The 16636-nt window shown below is 46.5% G+C and overlaps 1 protein-coding gene across 4 annotated transcripts in view; it reads right to left on the reverse strand.

The window, feature by feature from the left end:
- The window catches only part of LOC147012947 (spliceosome RNA helicase Ddx39b), a 39598-nt gene that overhangs the window by 11041 nt on the left and 11921 nt on the right, over positions 1-16636 (reverse strand). For 3 of the 4 annotated variants that reach the window (XM_085854332.1, XM_085854330.1, XM_085854333.1), the window contains 3 exons: positions 5020-5138; positions 2697-2828; positions 2459-2568 (listed from right to left, as the gene is read on the reverse strand). In XM_085854332.1, coding sequence (XP_085710458.1) covers positions 2459-2568; positions 2697-2828; positions 5020-5138 — 361 coding nt within the window. Of the gene's footprint in view, positions 1-1493; positions 1655-2458; positions 2569-2696; positions 2829-5019; positions 5139-16636 lie in introns of all 4 variants that reach the window. The other variant, XR_015051123.1, reaches the window with a different exon arrangement.

A 16636-nucleotide genomic window follows, 5' to 3' on the forward strand; every position in this document is an offset into this window, starting at 1 on the left:
CGGCCTCAGAGTTTCTGCGGTGGCCTCAGGGTGGCCCTACACCATTTGGCGATATTTTATAGGTCGTAAGGCCGCCGTGGAATTATAACGCGGAGTTATAGCTTTTTTCATTTCTACATTCGCCGTAGCAATTCGACAAGCCGAAAAAAAAGAAACTGGTAAATTTTTTTTTTTTAACCCACTCGTTACCGTCCATCTGGCCGCACATTCGCCTTAGGGCCCTGCGGTCCCCTTGCAGGCACCTTGAGGCTACCTTGCATCTGCCTTGAAAATTCTATGGCCGCCGCAGGACCCCCTTAAGGTCATTGTGAGCCATCAAATCAAAGACCGTAGGGCAATCCCACGTTTTCGGTCTCCACAATTTCTAAGACCTAAGGCCCAAGTCACATTTGCTCTATGGCGTGGATACGGTGGCCGTACGCCCTCTGAATTGACAGAAACGTGCGGCGGCCGCAGAGTTTCTGCGGTGGCCCCAGGGTGGCCCTACGCCGTTTGGCTATATTTTACAGGCCGTAAGGTCGCCGTGGAATTATAACGCGGAGTTATAACTTTTTTCATTTCTATGTTCACCGTAGCAATTCAACAAGCCGAAACAAAAAACTGGTATTAAAAAAAAAAGAACCCACTCGTTACTATCCTTCTGGCCGCATGTTCGCCTTAGGGCCCCCTGTGGTCACCTTGCGTCTGCCTTGAAAATTCTATGGCCGCCGCAGGAACGCCCTAAGGTCACCGTGCGACATCAAATCAAAGACCGTACGGCACCCCCACGTTTTCGGTCTCCACAATTTATAAATATGCCGTGTGGCTACCCGAAAAATAACAACATATGTGACTGCAACATTGTGTGACCGTGGAAATACTGCGGCCGCCGTATAATTGCTAGTGGCCGTAGATTTGAGACCCCACGGCAACCGTGGCAAATGTGACTTCGGCTTAAATACGCCGTGCGGCTCCCCGAAAAATAAAAACATATGTGACTGCTACATTTTGTGACCGTGTAAATACTGCGGCCGCCGTATAATTGCTAGTGGCCGTAGATTTGAGACCCCACGGCAACCATGGCAAATGTGACTTCGGCCTAAATACGCCGTGCGGCTCCCCGAAAAATAAAAACATATGTGACTGCTACATTTTGTGACAGTGTAAATACTGCGGCCGCCGTATAATTGCTAGTGGCCGTAGATTTTGAAGACCTCACGACCGCCGTGGTAAATGTGACTTAGGCCTTACCGATATAACTGTTATTTAAGGACCTGAATGCTGAGTGCAGTAAGCTTCCAAATTCGTAACAATATGGCATGGAAACGGATGGAAGCCCATGGAAGCTACCCCTCGTTGCAATGCATTCCACACAGACTGAGGATATAAACATTCAATTTTCACAAAACTTGATGCAACCGAGTGTTAATCAACATTAGCGACTATGAAAAGTGAAAACAGAATTTAAATTTAACTTAAAATAACCGCGCGGAGCCGTGTTGAAGTCAGCGTACCTCATGTTGCCCAATAAACAGGGCCAGGTGATAGAGGTCACGAGAAACTAGTTGGTCGAATGAAATCTTCTTAATAATCCCTATGAAACCCAATATGCATTATAGCCGTCCGATGCTTCCTTTTAGGGCATTTTGCACTTGATGACCCTGTAACCTTGACCCTGAGGCGAAAATGTGAAAAACGGCTCAGACGATCTATAGAGAGCAACTTGTACTGTATTATCATCGTGTCAAGTTAGAACTCCATTGGCAGAGACGTCTGAGGAGATAGAAAAACAAGAATTGTTGACCGACAGACAGAAACTGATCTGAGGATATCGAACGGTTATATTAGGTCAGTGAGCTGACCTAAAAATGTGGTGAAATACAAATAGGCCCCAAATTTTGGAGAGCAGACAAAGAAAGGGCCATGTTGAGGGAGGTCTTTATCCTACAGTGGACCCAAATAGGTGAATCAAATAGTCATTTTAAAATCAGTACTTGTTCCAAAGTAGGTCGGAGTCAATCTACAGGCAGGTCATGCAATTGCTTTTGACTTCATGTTCATGGCTGTGGAGTGGTTCGTGACCTTAAAAGTATCGTTATCATGTTTTACATGTACGTGTTTCCATTGGAAGTGACGATTCATGCAACAAAATGGCAATCCCCCATTTTTTCCTTCCTTGTCTGCCACACCAGCAACAAAACCAGCTTCAGAAAGGCTAAGACGCACAAGCATGAACATGCACAGGCTGCAGAAAATCCACGAAGTGCATTTTAAACAGTACTTCACTTAAGAGTGACATTTCCCACACTTGCAAAATTCATTTTAATGCAGATACCAATTGAGAAATTGTTAGTTTCGATCACCATTCCATCTGGGGCCAAATGCAGCCCTGTCATCATGCCAACCCCTTTGGCATTTGCAGGCATCCGCTCGCTCAGTTCCCAAGTTACACATTCTGACAAACCCAAAATGTATTCACCTTTCCTCTTGCAGCATCCCACGGTGGATCGCAATGGCTGGAAAGTTCTGTTCCACCAGCAGCTGGGCCAATGCCATGCAGCGCTGCACAGACTTTACAAATATAACCACCTAAGGAGTTAAAACATTGATTAGCAGAAGTAGCAGAGCAGAAACCGCTCAACAGCATGTCCTCCAGGACAGAAAAAAATGAAGAAAAGAGCTGGATGCGCAGGGTAAGCGTCGGAGGGTAATCACACCTGATTAAACTCCAGCACATCGAGCAAATCGAAAAGCTTGCGGTTTTTCTCGTTGTCCTTGAGCTTGACGTAGTACTGTTGGAGTCCATGCAGCGTCAGCTTTGTCTCGTCATCCACAAACACCTCCATCGGCTGTAAGAAGCAAACAATGCTCACAACTGATGTGCCCACCACAGCGGAAGCCAGGAGCGCCAGATGTGAAACTCAACAAGCTGAGGCGCAAAACCATCATCGAAAAAAAAACAGGTTCCCCAATTGGAATTTCCATTACGACTGGTGGGCTTTCCGAGCACAAACTCGCGCCCATCAATATTGGCCTCCACCAAGGGACCAGCAATTTAAGGTTACAAAGCTGATCTTAAAGAGAAATGAAGTCACTTGTTCCATGTCAACACAAGGTTAAATCAAATCCACAATTCCTGGAATCCAGCCTATGAATCGATGTAAATGTGTTATTGGCAATGTCCAAAAAAAATTTCACAACTTGCCCGCATATGTGGTCTTTAGCAACAGGTGCGCCGAAACAAAGGCAGCAAGAACATGAAAAGGGTGTTTATGGAATTGTGAAAGCAAAGAGTGACATCAAAAAAAAACACAAACACAACACACCAACCACAACACAAGGAAAATAAATAAATAATGATATTTTAAAAATAATAACAACACACGAAAAAGAACACCCAAACATCTTATCCATTACAATTGGTGCTCTTTCCCCTTTTCTCTCTTGACTGCTATCCTCCAGCAACACTCTCAACTCTGACAATGTCGGTGACCCCAAAATAAATTGAGGAAAGGGAAGATAAATGTACGGTTACAAAGGGCATGAGTGTGGAGAATGTGGAGTGGGCGGTGGGTGGTGGGGCGTGGGGGGTAGACAGGATTTTTGCTATTTTCACGTTAAAAATAAAAAATAAAAACATGTAGAGGACTCCATATTGAAAGCAACAGATGAAATGAACACAATAAGAATAAAACAGTGAAGTTTCCTCGGCCTGCAGACAAATTGAACCCATTCTATACTGATGCACAAGATTCACACCACCACATTTGACGACAGGTAGAAACAATGACAGCATGAAGCGAGTCAGCCTGACAACATTCAAAGATGCCAGTTTGACTTTGAAAGCTTCTCACCAAGGGAAGCAGACAAAAAAACCCCCCAAAAAACCAACTCAAATGCATCAGGTCACAAACCCAAACCAAAGCCCTGATGGAAAAAACAACAACAAATACTCCAGCCCTTCCAGCCTCGTGACAAGTGTTGAAGATGGAGTTGCATCGCGAGGGGAGGGGGTCGTTCAGTGTTGAGAAGCTGGTGAGGCAGCAGAGGCCAGGGCTCGAGCTGCAGAGTACCGCTGCTCCCGCTGAGTACAGGGGTGAATCAACCGCGAAGCTGAGATGGTGGTCAGAAGATGAGGGAGAGGTTGGGGCCGCATAGGGAAAGGGGACAATGCTTGCACCCCAGGTGATGGTGAAGGGTTTTGGAGAGGGGGCTGGGGAAAGGGGAGGAGAGGCTGCTGGGCCTTGTAATCTATCTCCTTGCCTCATGGTGGCTGTGAAGCTTCTTCCACTGTTAACGCTCGGAGGATCTTCTGAAGTCACGCCGAATACTGACTAAGCCATCTTCCGCAGACAAAAGCATCTTCTTATCTGGACTATGTATCCCTCTCTGCATGTGTGAAGATCTTTTGCAGATGTGCAAAGCCAAACGAATAACTGAACTCTAACGAAATTCCTGGCACTGCTAATTTGATCAAACAATTTGAAGGGTGTGGGGGGGGGGGGAGAAAGGGGCTCGTTTGTGGATTTTTTTTTTGTGTGTGTGAAAAATGACCCACCAAATGATTGGAATACTGTGTAGATGGGGAAAAAAACCAACACAAAAATGCTCCCTAATCATGAGAAACAGATGCTGCAGTCTTCCAATGAACCACTATCTATCTGCCTGGATGTAGACTTTCCTGACAAATGCCTTCCTTAAGATAGCCTTCACAAAAATAGAGCTTTTGGAGAATCTCCTGAAAATCATCTAAGCAGAGGCTATTGATTGCGTTGCCATCATGATCACCATCTCACGAAGACTTACTTGCAACTGATCCTTGAAAAACCCACGAGTAACTGCGCCTGACTGACCCTTCCTCTTCCTAGCCTTTGCTTCCCCATAATGAAATTCAAGAAATAATCTATGTTCACCCTCCCCCCCTTCCCTTTGTTTGACAGAAGTATGCCGCATTGAGGTGAGGAAATATTTGGACGCCAGCGGGTGGACAATGGCAGGAACCTTGGCGTGCCAGGACAGCAGAGGGACTAAGGTATTTACATCTTGCATGAACTTGCGGCAGACCGGACGGATCTCCTTGCTCAGGGTAGCGCTGAACATCATGACTTGTTTCTCGTGCGGTGTCATGCGAAAAATATCTTGCACATCACGACGCATGTCTGTAGGAATAGAAGGAAGGAGGTGCAGGCAGTTAGCTTGGTACAAGCAGCATCCAGTAACAAACGACAGAACAACCACAAAAAGTTAAACTTTGATTGAATCTTCTTTAACATTGCAATCATTACTGATCAACAGCAGCAGCCATGTTTATTTTGTTTCATTTGTCAACAGGATGAGGACAGTGGTTCCTGTGTGTAGCATTTAGTACGCATTCAAAAAAAAAAATAATAATAAAATCGCACAACTATTTATCCGACACAAACGTCTTAATCTCACAAGACGAGCTGCGAGTTGATCAATATATTTCGATTAATACTTTGGCATTCAGTTGCAATTTAACAAAGCTGCTTCGGGTTGCCACTCAGGCATCTTTACCACTAAATTCACCAGACCCAAGTATTCATACTCTCAGATACCTTAGTTCACCCACATATTTGCAAATGACATCCAAACAGAATGGGTGACAACTCTTCATATTCGTCCTATTGAATGATTTGTCAATTCCACTTTGGCCTTATGCCATCCCACTTTCCAGGTTTGTTTGCAGTTTTGCCAAGCAAACATTTCTTAACATCTGAGAACCATTGAAGCCAACGCACAGCACACAATCCAATATAACCCAGCCACAAAGTGACAGACAGCTTGAGAAAGATCGGGCCCAATTTCAGACAAAAACAATTGGACGAGACATTTTTGATGTACATGAACAGACCAACAAGGATTTGAATCAATTCCCATGAAGGCTCTGCAGTTCGAGATCACATGGGCACAGTAATGAAATTTCACTCTGCCCATTGTTCAAAGTCATTTTCAGAAACAATCCAAAAAATAGACCCGAAAAAGGTGACAGTTATTTGCAGAAGCTTTTTGGATACATAAAAGGATACTCTGTAGATTTCCAGTCACAGCTGGGGGCAATCGACGAGGTGAGATGGATAATTTCTGCCAAATTACATTATCATGAGATCTTTGATTGCCAACTCATACATATTGAATCAATATTCACAGCAATGTCATGAAAGGGATTGAGGTCATGCCCAAAGATGGCAGCAAGCCAATGTAGCCTTTGGGAAATCTTGTGCAACACTGCAAAGATATTTATGGAAGTGCGGCACTGCTCAGGGCCCTGTCACACCTTGAGGTTTTAGCCAGCGTATGGCAACGTATCAAAATGTAAGTAAAACGCTGGCGTACGCTGAACTATTGATGGTTTTTTTCAGTTTTGGGCGTACAGTAAAACCCCGCTCTCTGAACACCCCAATTATCTGAACACCCCGCATATGAATGCGTTTTTGGCCAGTCCCAAATTTTTAGATAGGAAATGCTGTACATAGTGCCCCCGATAATCTGAACACTCCGAAAATCTGAACACCCCGCATATGAACATGCTTTTTACCAGTCCCAAACCAGTTTTTACCCCGCACTGTGAATGCTACTCCAACCTTTGAAGGTATCAGTGCGAAACCTGGCAATTGTTCAGCCGCGGCTGCATGGCAAACGTCATACAAACAAACGCCGTATGTAATTACCACCCATCGTACAGTTCGTTTTACTGGACGCAATGGCGTGGATAGAAAATGCAGCGGGGTGTGAAGAGATACAGTGACTTAATTAGAACCTGTTTCTAAATTAATCAATGGTAATCAACCAATAAGCGTCAAGAATTACAATTTCGTCCAATCAGCAGAGGCTTCCCCCTGAGGGAGGGGCACAAGAAGGCCTGGCACACCTCCCTTTCCATCAATCTTCACTTGCTATTGAAGTTCACGCAGTACGATACACCAAAATGCCGAAAACGCATCATGATCTGCCGTTGGAAGATAAAGTCCGTCTGGTAAAGGAAGCGGACTCCAAGTCACAACGCAAACTCGCTGCTGATTTCGGAATTTCGCTGGGCGCAGTGAATGGTATTTTACTTCGTAAAGAGTCGGTATTGAAGGAATTCGAAGACGGGGCCCTATCTTCGCGAAGTCGACGAAAAGGAGGCAGTTTCGTAGACATTGACAACCGCGTGCACACATGGTTCTATGCTGCTCGTTCAAAGAGGATCCCTATCAGCGGACCTATGGTAAAAGCGAAGGTCTTAGAAATCGCAACTGCCATTGGTGAGGTGGATTTCAAGGCATCCAACGGCTGGCTTGCCCGATTTCAAGCTCGAAACAAGATCTCGGCACGTGCAGTTAGCGGCAAGAGTGGTGGCGTTGATCAGACGACAGTAGAGGAGTGGAAAACGCGTCTGCCACAGCTATGCGACGGTTTAAAGCCACAAGACATTTTAAACGCCGACGAGACTGGCCTCTTCTTCTGCGCTCGACCCAAAAGGTCGCTGGTGGAAAAAGGAGACTCCTGTCATGGTATAAAGTCGCCAATGGATCGAATAACACTGCTGTTGTGCGTTTGTATGACTGGCGAGAAACTTAAACCACTCGCCATCGGCAACGCAGTGAAACCACGTTGCTTTCGTAACATCAAATTCGATTCCCTCCCTGTGTCGTGGACAGCAAACAAACGAGTGTTTATGACCTCGGTGTTGTTCGTTGAATGGTTGAAAGCGCTGGACAAGAAGATGCAAAACCAACGGCGGAGGATTCTTCTCTTCCTGGACAATGCGCCGTCTCATCCAATGGGTGTGACGCTGACGAACGTGACCGTAAAGTTCCTGCCTCCGAACGTTACGTCGGTCTTGCAGCTCCTTGACCAAGACGTGATAAGCAACCTGAAGCGTCTTTTCAAACAACGGCTGCTCCGGCACGTGCTGTCGAAGATCGATACCGCTTCAAACGTAAACGAAATCTTGAAGAGCTTCAACGTTCTCCATGCTGTTCAGTGGAGCAGCAATGCATGGGATCAAGTCCAGCCGACGACGATTACCAAGTGCTTCGTCAAGTGCAGCTTCCCTTCCGAGTCACCCGATAGTGACTAGGACGCTGACGATGACCTCAGTCTGCACGAGCTCATTTCGCGCGGTGCAGAGATTGGCGTATGCGACGACGTGACCCCCGAGGAATACGTTCGGTGTGACGATACGGTGCGCGTTCATGACTGCGAGGAAGACGATTAGGAGAACGATTTAATGTGGAAAGACGATGACGAAGAGAATGTGGTCAAAGAGAATGGGGACGAAGAGGAAGTGGAAGACAGGAAGTGGTGACTGTACAAGATGGACTCAGTTGTGTGCAAAAGCTTAAAACTCTCTTTCTGAATCAAGGATGGGCAGAGTTGCTCGCTCCTTTGGAAAGAATCGAACATTCAGTTCAAGTTCATGTCCTGGAGAATGCCAAATCGAAACCACAGAGTTTTATAACATCTTGGCTTAGAGACAAGTAATTGTATAAATTTCAAATTTTGATTCTCATGCTGTCAATTTTGCGTTGCATTTTTGATCTTATCAATTTTCTATCTTTCAGTGGCAAATAATTTGAATAATTGTATTATTACTACTGAATGCCAATAATTGCGTGCTCATTTTGTCTGTGGAATGTGTATTTAGATGGATATGTACTGATTAAACGACTTTTGTGATCTATCGAATACAGATGATGCGTTAATGGTCGGTTGATACCCTAATCCCCGATAATGTGAACACCCCGCATATGAACGCATTTTCGTCCAGTCCCAGAAGTGTTCAGAATAGCGGGGTTTTACTGTATTCATAACGAGTTGGACGTATGCATAAAGTATTAGTAACGTACACAGAACGTTTCGATAACTTATACCAACGGATGCTTAGCGTGTTGTCGGCGTTCACAACCTATGCCCAACGATAGTCTAACTTATGCATAGCGCATGGCAGAGTATCGCCGACGATCACCTGGCGCAGCCTATTAATAGGCTGCCTCTCAACGATTTAAATCATAACCGCACTAGAAATCGAAGTGTCAACATGACCATCACGCCGAAGAAAAAAAGAAAACAAAAAAAAAAAACCATGGAGTCTGGAACACTGACGGGTTCCTCCTGTGAAGCCCATTTTTATATACCAATTCCCCTAAACGCTGCCAATACGCCATTATACGGTAACTAAGTTAGAAACACGTTCAGCAAGTTCTGTGGTTGTCCGGAAGACGTCAAATACGTCTACATACGTCAATATGCGTTGGAGATACGTTACACATAAGTTCAAAGCACGTTACTCATAGGTTAGAAATAAGTTTTGGGTACGCTAAACATTACCTCGACGTGTTTCGACTTATGAGTAACTTACAAGTAACGTGTGTCAACGATCGCATAACGTGCCTACAACTTATGGCCAACGTATGTGGAACGTGCGAGTCATACACTGGCATACGTCGAAAAATTTTGAGCATGCTTAAAATTTGGCGACGAGGTCGGCGTACTACGACGTGTGCCAGCGTGCTCTTAACGTATACAAATCTTACCCATAACGTATTCGCCAAATTTTTCATACATCAGCATACGCTGGCTAAAACGTCAAGGTGTGACAGGGCCTTCACGTCAAGGGAATTAACAAATAGAATCAAGAAAAACCTCAACATGCAGGTGACTCACCACTCATTGCCCTTGGTCTGCATACGTCTGATGTACAGGTTTGCCAAATGAATACAGGGTGTCTACAAATTACCAGTCTAAATTCAAACCATAATAAAGCAATGAAATGGGATGCACAATGCAGTTTGCTACATGTAAAAACTTTTCTCAAGGCTTTGACTTTATGTTTTTCGTTTCCAAGTGTCTCGTGACATCACATTTACTGAAAATGGCGTCCTCACAAGAGAAAGTGCATCGTGTTGCCTGGTTTGAGGAGACCGAATAAGCTACACAGGTTCAACGAAGCTTCAGGACACCAGTGAAAAACGATTCATGGGTGGCACCATAAGGTTTATGGAGACTGGTGGCATCCTGCAGAGGAAGGAGGCAGGCTGGCCAAGCACAAGTTTGGAGCACGTTGAACACGTTTGAGAGTCGTTCAGGAGCAGTACCGCCAAGTCCATTTGTTCTGCAGCCAAGGAACTGCAGCTCCCTCCACTCAACGGTACATAAAGTTCTGCACATGCGACTGCGGTTGTTTAGGTACATGGTTTAGCCGGTGCAGGCACTCAAGCTGAATGACTGCACATGATGCATGGTGTTTGCGATGGACATTTTGGAACACTGAAACAACGGAATGCTATGACGTGTACGCTTTTCAGTCAAGTCAACTTTCCACGTTTTGGGAAAGTTCGCAGACACGTCAATATTTGGGCCTTGCCATGAGGTCTGAGATCTTGATCACGACAGCCCAAAGGTTAATGATTGGTGTGGCCCAATGCATGATTGCATCAATGGGCCAGTCTTCTTTGCTGAAGGCACTATTCACCTCCAACAATTACCGAGATATGTTGGAGAACCTTGGACCCCATAATTGGCGTACCTGCAACCAAAGGTCATTTAACAACATGACGGAGCTCCTCCACATAGCACGCGATTTCCTGTAGGAATACTTCAATAATCGATGGATTGGGCATGATGGTGTCATTTTGTGGCCATGTTTGCAGGATATAACCTCTATGAATTATTTTTGATGGGGTTATGTGATGGAGTGTACCAAACAAGGGTTACTGATATTGCTGATCTCTGGAAGAGGTGGTTAGAGCTTTAATCGAGACCGTAAATGCAGGAATGCTGAACCGAACCTGGAAGGAGACTGAATATCGTGACGTGTTTCATGTGATGAGGAGTGCTCATATGAAAGTGTAGTGATGATGATAAATGCTGATCTTGACAATGAAACTGAGAAATGTCATGTCACAAGCACAGACCACATTGTTCTATCCCATTTCATTTTTTTTTTTTAATTACTGTTTGAATGTGGAACGGTAATTTGTGGACACACTATACATCCTGACCATTTCATCTTATTGGATCGGGCGATGTGTGTTGGGTTTCACACGATCATTTTTCATTTCCTGAAGAAGTTTCAAACACCCACTGCGTACCAACAACTGAGCGAATCAAATAAACATTAACAAAAAGCTGTTGGAGGGGAATTGCACCTGGAAGTCACCATTGTCAGCCAGGCCTCGGCCCCCTCCATCCTCTCAAAAGTTTAGATTGTGATTTTTTATTCCTGCTCCAGTGAGGCACCCATTTGACCTTCACTTGAGTGGGATGCTGGAGCAGGTCTTACAAGGCTAAACCCCTCTCTCCCCAGCAAAGTTTAAAAAAAAAAAACAAATGCAGAGGAATTGCATCTTTCAGCATAGCATCAAAGGTGTGTAAATGTGCCCTACCAAATCAAATGGAACAGTTACTATACGTTTCCACCTAATCTATCAAAGGAACAGGTTAGGCCAATTAAGCTAACATGGTCAATTCAAGATATGACAACTGTCCATTCATCCATTGGGACCACACTCTGTACAGAGCGTTGGTGCTGCAAAAGCAGTCTTCTGGGCTATTGGGCACAATTCTGGATGGGGCGCCACTCCGACACAGGATACTCGAATGGCTCAATCATCCCAGCAAGCTGGCACTCACTTTGGCGACCTTGGAAGGATGACAGACCGAATCACCCTCACCTGGTATTAATTCAACAGCCGAGCGGGATTTGAACTCGGGACTCGAGGATCCCAAGCCAACCACCCTAACCATTACGCCAACACCAGGCATATGACAACTATGGTGTGGATGGATTTTCTGGCTTGGTTCATTGCAATTTATTACCTTTGCCACCGAAGGTGAAGGTTATGTTTTCACCCCTTTCTGTCTGTCTGTCTGCAGGATATCTCAAAAAGTTGCAGACGGATCCAGATGAAATTTTGTGGACAGGTTTGGTGTGTGACAAGGACGAACTGATTGCATTTTGGTGAAGATTCCGATACTAGAATTTAAAATATACAATCAGAGATGGGAATCCCCACCATTGAAAAATAATTGAAATCAGATAAGCGTTTTTCCACTTATGACAAAAAACTTTTTTTCAAGATGGCCGCCCCAGTCGGCAATCTTGGATCCGGCCACGCCCAAATCAATAGGGTTCTTCCTTTTCAGGTGGTACATGTGTGACCCAAATTTCAAATCGATATGGCGAACAGTTTATGAGTTATCACACTCACAGCTATAAATGTTGACGCCCAGCCAGCCGGACGGACGGACGACAGACGGACAACCCGGGTAACAACAATATCCCCCTTCCGCCACACGGCGGGGGATAAAAAGTGATTCTTCACCATTGAGATGGGGCCAAAAACAATATATAACACGACATCTCAAAAACGTTGTGGACGAATTTGAATGAAACTTGGTGGACATGTTAGGTGTGTGACAAGGAAGAATTGATTTGTTTTGGTGAAGATCCGAATCCGAATCTGGATACGAGAATTACTTAATTTTTAAAGTGATTCTTCACCATTGAGAGATAGGGCCAAAAATGATATATAGCACGATATTTCAAAAATGTATTGGGCCCGATATGTTCTCGTGGATCAGGAATTGCATGGCAGAGGTATGCGTTCCACCGAGTGCCTTCTGGTTGATAAAGAAAACATTTCAAAAGGAAATAAATTCATCTTCAAATGATCAAAGGTAAAATGAATGGCTTGGATTTGTGTGCACTGTAAGATGTAACGTCAGGCAATTATCAAAATGTATTTACTTTTAATGCTTGCCATTTTACATGAACGAAATCAAATTTCACTCGAGTCCATCTCAAACAATATCCCACTTTTACCTCTGCCACTGAAGGTGAACTGAGGTTATATATAATTAATGTCATCTCTATTAGTCTCTGTGTTTGTTTGTCTGTAAGCAGATCTCAAGTTAAGGATGGATTGGAATGAAACTTGTTGGACAGGTTGGGTGTATGACACAAACAAACCGATTCGATTTTGGTAAAGATCTGGATACAGATCAGGCCCAACAGTGGGATACAAAATGCATTAAGCCTGGTAGAGGTATTGTAACGAATTTGGAAGCTCACTGCACTCAACATTCAGGTATTTATAGAACAGTTATGTCGGTAAGTGTGTGTTTCTAGTTATGGCCCCCTCTCTGTGTCTAACGAGAATTACATGTGTGCGCTGTGGAGTTTCGCTGACAACATATCTCCTTCACTTCACTTACCGACGCCATTGCCCACGTGCGTTCGGCCACGTACGTGGGCGGAGATTTCTATCACTTCAGACCGGGACTCCGCCCAGGAAAGCAGGGGCGTGCATGCCCCTTGTCCAATCATGCCACAGAAAGCGACTTTCCCATGGCAGGCCGGAAAATGAGGGTTGAGATGGCGACAGAGCGACTTTCCCACGACGCCCCGTCCAATGAGGGTGGAGAGCGCCTCAGACGGCAATTTTCTCACCCGGAGGAAAAAGAAATAAAAAGGAACGCCAGGCTGGGTGGTAAAAGGGTCGAGGTGGTGGAAGTCGAGGTGGTGGAAGTCGTCGTGGTGGTGAAAGGGTCGAGGTGGTGAAAGGGTCGAGGTGGTGAAAGGGTCGAGGTGGTGATGAAAAGGGTCGTAGTTGTCGTTGTGGTGGTCATCATCATCGTGTTGCGGATTCGAGTACCGCCGAGCTGGATCATCGTCACCTCTGATCTTCTCCTTGGCCATGTCGATTGGTGCGTGGCCGGTTGGAGAGCACGGTACCTGGTGCTTGGAGTGGCATCGTGTTTCGGGTTTGAGTCCCGCCGAGCCGGATCGTCGAAGACCACACGAGGTAGACAGGTCCAAGCGCAGGCTCTGGTCTCCAGTTCACCTGTCCTCGAGCTGGAGGCCTTCAATAAAGACACGACGGGTCCATTTCTGTGTGTGTATATGTTTCTGTGTGTGGGCCGGTCTTTAAGAAGCAATTGTGTAAGTGCTTTTGCTTGTACATTGACTGCATTTCTTATAATTGGATAACTCTGCTCTTCTGTGATCCCCTCCCTGCCTATTGTAAATAAATATCCCCATTGTTGAATGTATCAACTCGTTTCTGTGTTTCTATCATTGGTTTACCATGCTGCGAACGGGAACTTGGAGGCTTCATTGTTGCCGTAATCGTGCAATCGGCCCGGCAGGATTCTGGTACTCTCCGATCGGGGTACGGCTCGGATCCGGCTCGGTAACGGCCCGGATCGCGCAGATCCTGCCGAGGGTGAATTTCCCCGGTAGTTTGGACGACGTGGGTATATAGGTAAATTGAAATTGGCAATCGACCCTATCCCACGCGGTCGACCTATTGGCGATCTTCGGTCCGATAAGGGACCCGTCGGCTCCGGAGATATCCGGGGTGACGACCGATAAATTCAGGGTGTTCGGTGGAGCCGACTCCACTGCTCCACCTTGCGGTCGTTCTCGCCACCGAAACTCGGCCCCACAACAATTGGTGATCAGGGTTGCGATTCGGCCGCTCCGCATCCACAAAATTCACGGGATTCGGATCAGGGGTGTAGTGAGCACCCCCCCCCCACCCCCCGTTTCGCCCAAATTGCGAGCGTCAAATTTCATTCTCAAGTCGCAGCATGGCTACCCAAGATGAGCTGAGGCAGATGAGTATAGATGTCGCGTTAGAGGAATCCATGGTCCAGGACGAAACCACCATGCAGGTCGACCATTCCCCGTGATCGGACCCAGAGGTCGTAATGGACACGGTGGGAGCGGCGGTGCAAGAGCGCCCCCTCCATCAAATTCCCCCCCCCCCAGTTCCCAGCGAAACCGCGACCGATCATGGCGAATCGGCTTCATCAGGGTCGTTTGACATGAACCGGTTGGGGGAAATGTTAATGGGAATGATGGAAGAAATGCAAGGAATGAAAAACGAAATAAAATCCAATGCGCGCAAAATGGACGCAAATGCGCAAGAAATAAAAGCGAACATGCAAAGGGATGGAAAACAAAATGGACGCAAGCGCAAAAGCATGAAGGGGGACTACTTTGAGCGCAAAATGGATGAGATCAGGGGTGATATGCAATGCATGGGGTTGAGTCTCCAGGTTGGGCAAGAGGCAATAAGGGCGATTGCACATCGCGAAATGCGGACAATGGATTGCAAAATGGCGGCACCACGTGGCGGCGTGACCGAACTGACGAGGGGGAGTGTGGAATGTGTCCGGCCCACGATGGAGACGGGTGAGGTCGGGATAAGCGATGCCACGACAATTTATAGGGAACGTGTAGGGTGAGACACGAGGGGACAACGGAAAAATTAAAGGTGACGGAGACGCAGAAAATAAAAAGACAGAGGAAGAAACTAATGAACGCGAGGGGACGACGGAAAAAATTAAAAGGGGTGATGGAGAAATTAACAGAGACAGAGATGCAGAAAATAAAGGAGACAAAGGAGGAAACAGCAGAGACGCAGAAATCAATAGAGGTGAACGGAATACAGGAAATAAAAGACGAGCACACACAGGTAGGGATAGTGAGGGACAAGGGGTTGAGCATGGGGAAGGTATCGTGACCCGGTGCGAGCATCAGGATGGCCTCCTTAAGGAACATAGGGAGATGGCAAGCTCTCTCGAAATGGACTGCGACGAGGTGAGTCTGGACAGGCCGAATGAGGTTGAGCGGGTGAGTGATGTGAAAGGGTACACGCGGAGCTTGGGGGGTATGGAAACCCCGGGATTTCTTGAGTTGACACGAATCCCCGATGTGATTGTCCCGGAGTGTGTGGTGAAATGTGTAAGCAGTACGAGTGTCATGGCGTCGCGCGAATGCATGCGAGGAATTGGTACATGGACCGATCCAGACGGGAGACACGAGTGGCGAGCTAAATAGGCCACAAAGGATTAAATTGGCTACCGCACCGGGTTCGCACGCCAGTGCGTACGAGGTCCATGGCGCATTTCGCGCACGGCCTGCACGCGCGCGTCTTCGCAATCCGACCCGGAAACGTTCCACGTCGGACACGAGCCGGCCGCGTGGACGGCGAAAATATAGGCAAGTGTTGTGGGAATTTGGAACGGACGGGTCCACATACGAGCGAGTGTGCGAAGCTCCACGTGCTGCATGCCGAGTGTTCTGTTCACGGAACGCGCAGAGCGGGTTTCCGGGACGATACGCTTGTGCTGGCCTGCATGGGAAACCGCGCAGGTGACGTCATCGGCACGGACCTCGCGGCACGAGTTACGGGCGACTGGCGCACGTTGGCTCGCATGGCAGACCCCTCGGAAACGAGTGCTGATTGCTATGGACACGGCGACAACAAGGCTGCACATATCGCCCGATGGAAGGGACGAACGGGCAAGCTGTCGACCGCCGCCTTGGCGGTGCAAAAAAAAAAAGCCTCGCTCCAAGTACACAGCCCAGCGTTTCGGCAAAGGAAGCACTAGGTAGCGGGATGGGTTTAGCTGAGTTAGACAAGCCTCATGGGGGCATGAGCTGTTCTCCATGGGGCCCGTGAACTAGTTAGTGGGAAAGTTAGGTTAGATTTAGAATGGAAAATGGATTTTGGGAGACATGAGCAGACATGGAATGTGTTGTGGGGACGTAGATTAGCTACGTAGAATTAAAAGGAATGTGCATTAGAATAAGGGATGACGAGGGGGCACGAGTTAGTCAGGGGAATTTAGTTAGCAGAAT

Source organism: Eptatretus burgeri, chromosome 14, assembly GCF_056783735.1.
Source record: "Eptatretus burgeri isolate ZD-2024b chromosome 14, Ebu_testis_v1, whole genome shotgun sequence".
Classification (NCBI taxonomy): Eukaryota; Metazoa; Chordata; class Myxini; order Myxiniformes; family Myxinidae; genus Eptatretus; species Eptatretus burgeri.